Source organism: Falco biarmicus, chromosome 4, assembly GCF_023638135.1.
Source record: "Falco biarmicus isolate bFalBia1 chromosome 4, bFalBia1.pri, whole genome shotgun sequence".
NCBI lineage: Eukaryota > Metazoa > Chordata > Aves > Falconiformes > Falconidae > Falco > Falco biarmicus.
The window spans coordinates 53,383,921-53,387,630 of NC_079291.1; the positions used below are offsets into that span (position 1 = coordinate 53,383,921).

At 57.1% G+C, this 3,710-nt stretch overlaps 1 protein-coding gene across 1 annotated transcript; it reads right to left on the bottom strand.

The window, feature by feature from the left end:
• Positions 1-457: 457 nt before the first annotated feature.
• Positions 458-3,079, bottom strand: EN2 (engrailed homeobox 2). The gene is made up of 2 exons (XM_056337772.1): positions 2,536-3,079; positions 458-774 (listed from the first exon to the last, which is right to left on the bottom strand). Exons 1-2 carry the CDS (start codon positions 3,077-3,079, stop codon positions 458-460), a joined length of 861 nt encoding a protein of 286 aa, XP_056193747.1.
• Between the last annotated feature and the right edge of the window lie 631 nt (positions 3,080-3,710).

Consider the following 3,710-nt stretch of genomic DNA (forward strand, 5'->3'; position numbering starts at 1 on the left):
TTAATATTTTTTTTTTGAATTTCAAAAAACAGCGTCCAATGTCCATTAAAACAGCGCTTAAGTCTATAAAAATGTAACTTAAGCATTAAAAAAAATCATAAAGATAGCGTCTAAAATCTCCATACAACCGAAAAAAAAACCCAACCAACCAACCAGCCCAAATCCCCGAAACCAAAACCAAACAAAAAAAAATCAAAAAAATATTTTATAATCAGATATCTTGGATTTTTACACCACCTTACCTGTAAATTATATATACATAGAATATTGCAGAATTATATCTAATACACAATATTTTCACTATTAATGCTGGTATAATCTTTATACACTGGCCCTTGCGTTTCTTTTTATTTTTTTTAATTAAATTATTGCATTGTATAAACTTTGACTGCAAACGGCCCCCCCCCTCCCCTGCCTCCCCCCTCCCTCCCTCGCCCCCCCCCCCCTCCCCCCTTGGCTATTCACTGTCCGACTTGCCGTCTTTCGCCGTGGTGGAGTGGTTGTAGAGCCCCTGGGCCATGAGGTGCACTGCCAGGGAGTTCTTGCTGCCCGTCGCCTTCTTGATCTTGGCTCGTTTATTCTGGAACCAAATTTTAATCTGGGACTCGTTAAGCCCGAGCTCTTGGGCCAGGCTCTGCCGCCGCTGCTCCGTCAGGTACCGGTTCGTCTGGAACTCGGCCTTGAGTCTCTGCAGCTGCTCGGCGGTGAAGGCGGTGCGCGGCCGCTTGTCCTCCTTGTTGGGGTTCTTCTTCTTTGGTTTGCGGGAGCGGGGACCTACGGCCGGGAGAGAGGAGAAGCACCGACACCGCCACGCTCCGCTGCGGGCGGCCCCGCGCCAGGCGCGGTCCCGCGGAGGGAGGGTGGTCCTGCGTTCCGAGCCCCCCCCCCCCCACAACCGCCCCAAGGAAAACCAGCCCCGCTTTGTGCCGGGCGGGCGGCGGAGCGAGAGCCGCAGCCCCCGCGGCCGCTCCGCGCTGCCTCCGCACCCCTCGCACCCCCGCCACCAGCGCCTGCACCGCCCTTGGCATCCCGGGGATGCCCGGCCAGCAAAGCCTGAGCCGCAGGCAGCGGCTCGGAGCTACGTTGCATTCCCTGAGCGGTTTTTTTTTTTCAAGGAAACCTCTTTTTTTTTTTTTTTTTTTTTTTTTTTAAGAAACCTCTCTACTTTTCTTCTTCTTCATTTCTTTCTTTTTTTTTTTTTTTGGTGGGTCGCGATAAAGAAAAAAAAAAAAAAAAAAAAAGGAAATCAGCCGCCTGTTTACATTGCGAGGAGAAATCCGCCGCTTTGCTGCAGTGCCCATATGGCGCTGCACGGCCCGATCCGAATCGCCGGGATTATTCTCGGGAATATTATTCTCGGCAGCACAAGGAGCCTTTTCTGCCCGGGCCGAGCCATTGTGAGGATGTATGTTAATTAAATATTAACAAAGGAGAGCACTGGAGAACAATGGAGTAAATTCCAATTCAACCCTGAATATTACCTCTGAGTAAGAGTTTGTTTTCAGACATTACGAACTAATTTTCAACTCCTTTTACAATCCCTCCTTCAGCTGGCCGGCTCTCCGGGTGAAAATCCTAGCTCGCTGCTTTTGTAAGAGAAAAACCCATATTTATTTATTTATTTTTTTCCCTGGGAGCAGATCTCCTGCGTGGTGCTTTCCATGTCTTCCCCCCAATGGTTTCTACTTCTTTTTAACAAGGGTTTTACCAATCTACCCTGCTCTCCCCGCGGTAGCAGAAGGACATTTTACCCCTCCGGCTTTTCTTTTTTTATTTTTTTTGTCAGTGTTTTTATGGGTAATTTCAGGAGGTTCTGCCCAAGCCCTTGCCAAGAGACGGACCCTGCCAAAGAAGTTCCCCGGCCCCTGGAAATGTCCCCCGGCCCCTACAGAGCTGACCCGCAGCACATGGGGGGGGGGGGAATTAAAAGAAAGAAACGAAACGGTGGCCGCTCCGAGGCCTCTTTTAGGGAAATAAACGATCGCGGATTGTTTTTGGCTGAAAGAAAACCCAAGGCAAGGCAAGGCGAGGCCTGTGGAAACCCACCCTCCCGTCCCCAAAACACAGCGCGGGGCTGTTTTCCCGGCGGGGAGGAAGAAGGGCAGCTCGCCGGGAGGCTGAGCGGGGAGCCCGGAGCCGGATTTCCCCCCTCTCTCTTTGATAAAACCTGGCAGTTGGTGGGAAATGCCCCGAGCCGGGCCGGCCCCAGCTCCTCGGCGGCGGCGGGGAGGGAGAGACCCCCCGCTCCCCCCCTCGTCCCTCCGGCTCCGCGCATCCCCGGCCACCCCTTCATCTCCCCGCATTTTCGGGCGATTTTAACCACCACCACCACACATACACACCCATCCCGAAAAAAAAAAAAAAAAAAAAAAAAAGAGAAAGAAAGAAAGAAAACCAGAAGAAGGAGCGGGAAAGGAGGAGCAGGGTGTTTCCCCTGCCGCCCTGCCAGCCCCGCGGCGGGCGGAGGCGAGCCGGGGAGCCCGGGGAGGGGGCGCGGCGGCGGGGAGCGGGGCGGCCCGGCAGGGCAGCTCTTACCTGAGGAGGGCCGGTCCGAGTACCGGGTGCAGTAAACCCAGGCGGGCCAGAGCATGGGCTGGTTCCCGGCGTTGGAGCTGGCCTGGGAGCTATCCGAGTCCGAGCTCACCGACAGGTCGCCGCCGCTCAGCCCCCGCGCTTTCAGGGCCGCCTCCAGCGCCGCGGGGTCCCCCCCCTTCTTGGCGGCGCCGTGCAGGGCCAGCCCGGCGGGGCCGCCCTCCCCCCGGCCCGGCGAGCCCGCCCCGCCGCCGGGTAGCGGAGCCCCGGGGGTCGGCGCCGCGGCTGGGCTGCGGCGGCTCTCTGCTCCGGGCCGCCGGGGCTCGCCGCCGGGGCCGCCCGCCTCCTTCCTCCGCCCGAACTCGGGCCGCAGGATGTTGTCGATGAAGAAGTTGGTGATGCGGTGCGGGTGCGGGTGGGGGTGCGGCGGGTCACCGGGAGGAAGCAGCAGCCCCCGCCGCCCGCCGCCGCCGCCGGGCTCTGCGTCGCCGCCGGACTCCTGCGGCTCGGCCGCCTCCTCCCGGGGGCTCCGGCCGCCCTCCTCCATGCTGCGCGGCCGGCCCCGCCGACGGCTCCGCTGCCCGCCCCGCTGCCGGTCGGGCGGCTGCCTAGCTCTTTTTGTTGTTGCTGTTGCAGTCGCTTGTCCTTTATTTTAATTTTTTTAATATATATATTTTTTATATATATATATATTTATATACACGCACGTACAGGTGTCTATTTGCTTTCGTTTCTCCTGGCCGCGCCCGGCGTTCAAAATCCAGAGTTTGAAAAAAAAAATAAAATTAATAGCAATTAAAAAAAAATAAAGAAAGAAAACCAGGGAGACCCCAAAGCCAGCAGCCGAGCCTCCACGAGTTCCAACTTTGCCAAAAATAAAAATACACGGGCTCCGGTCCTCCCGCCGCCGCTCGCCGCCTCCTGCCGCCGCTCAGCCGCTCGGTTCCCGCGGCGCGCTGCCGCCTTCTTCCCCGGCCGCCGCCGCCGCCGCGCCTCATCCGCAGCCCCCGCGGAGAAAAAAATCGGTAATAATAATAATAATAACGCTAAAAATAGGGGTGGACGGGGGGAGGTTAAGAAAAAAAAAAGCCCGGCAGCCGTGGCCGGGGCGGGGGTGGAGGCGGGCTTTCAGAAGCCGGTGTCCCGCGGAGGGCAGGGCGGTGAGGGGCTCCCCGCGG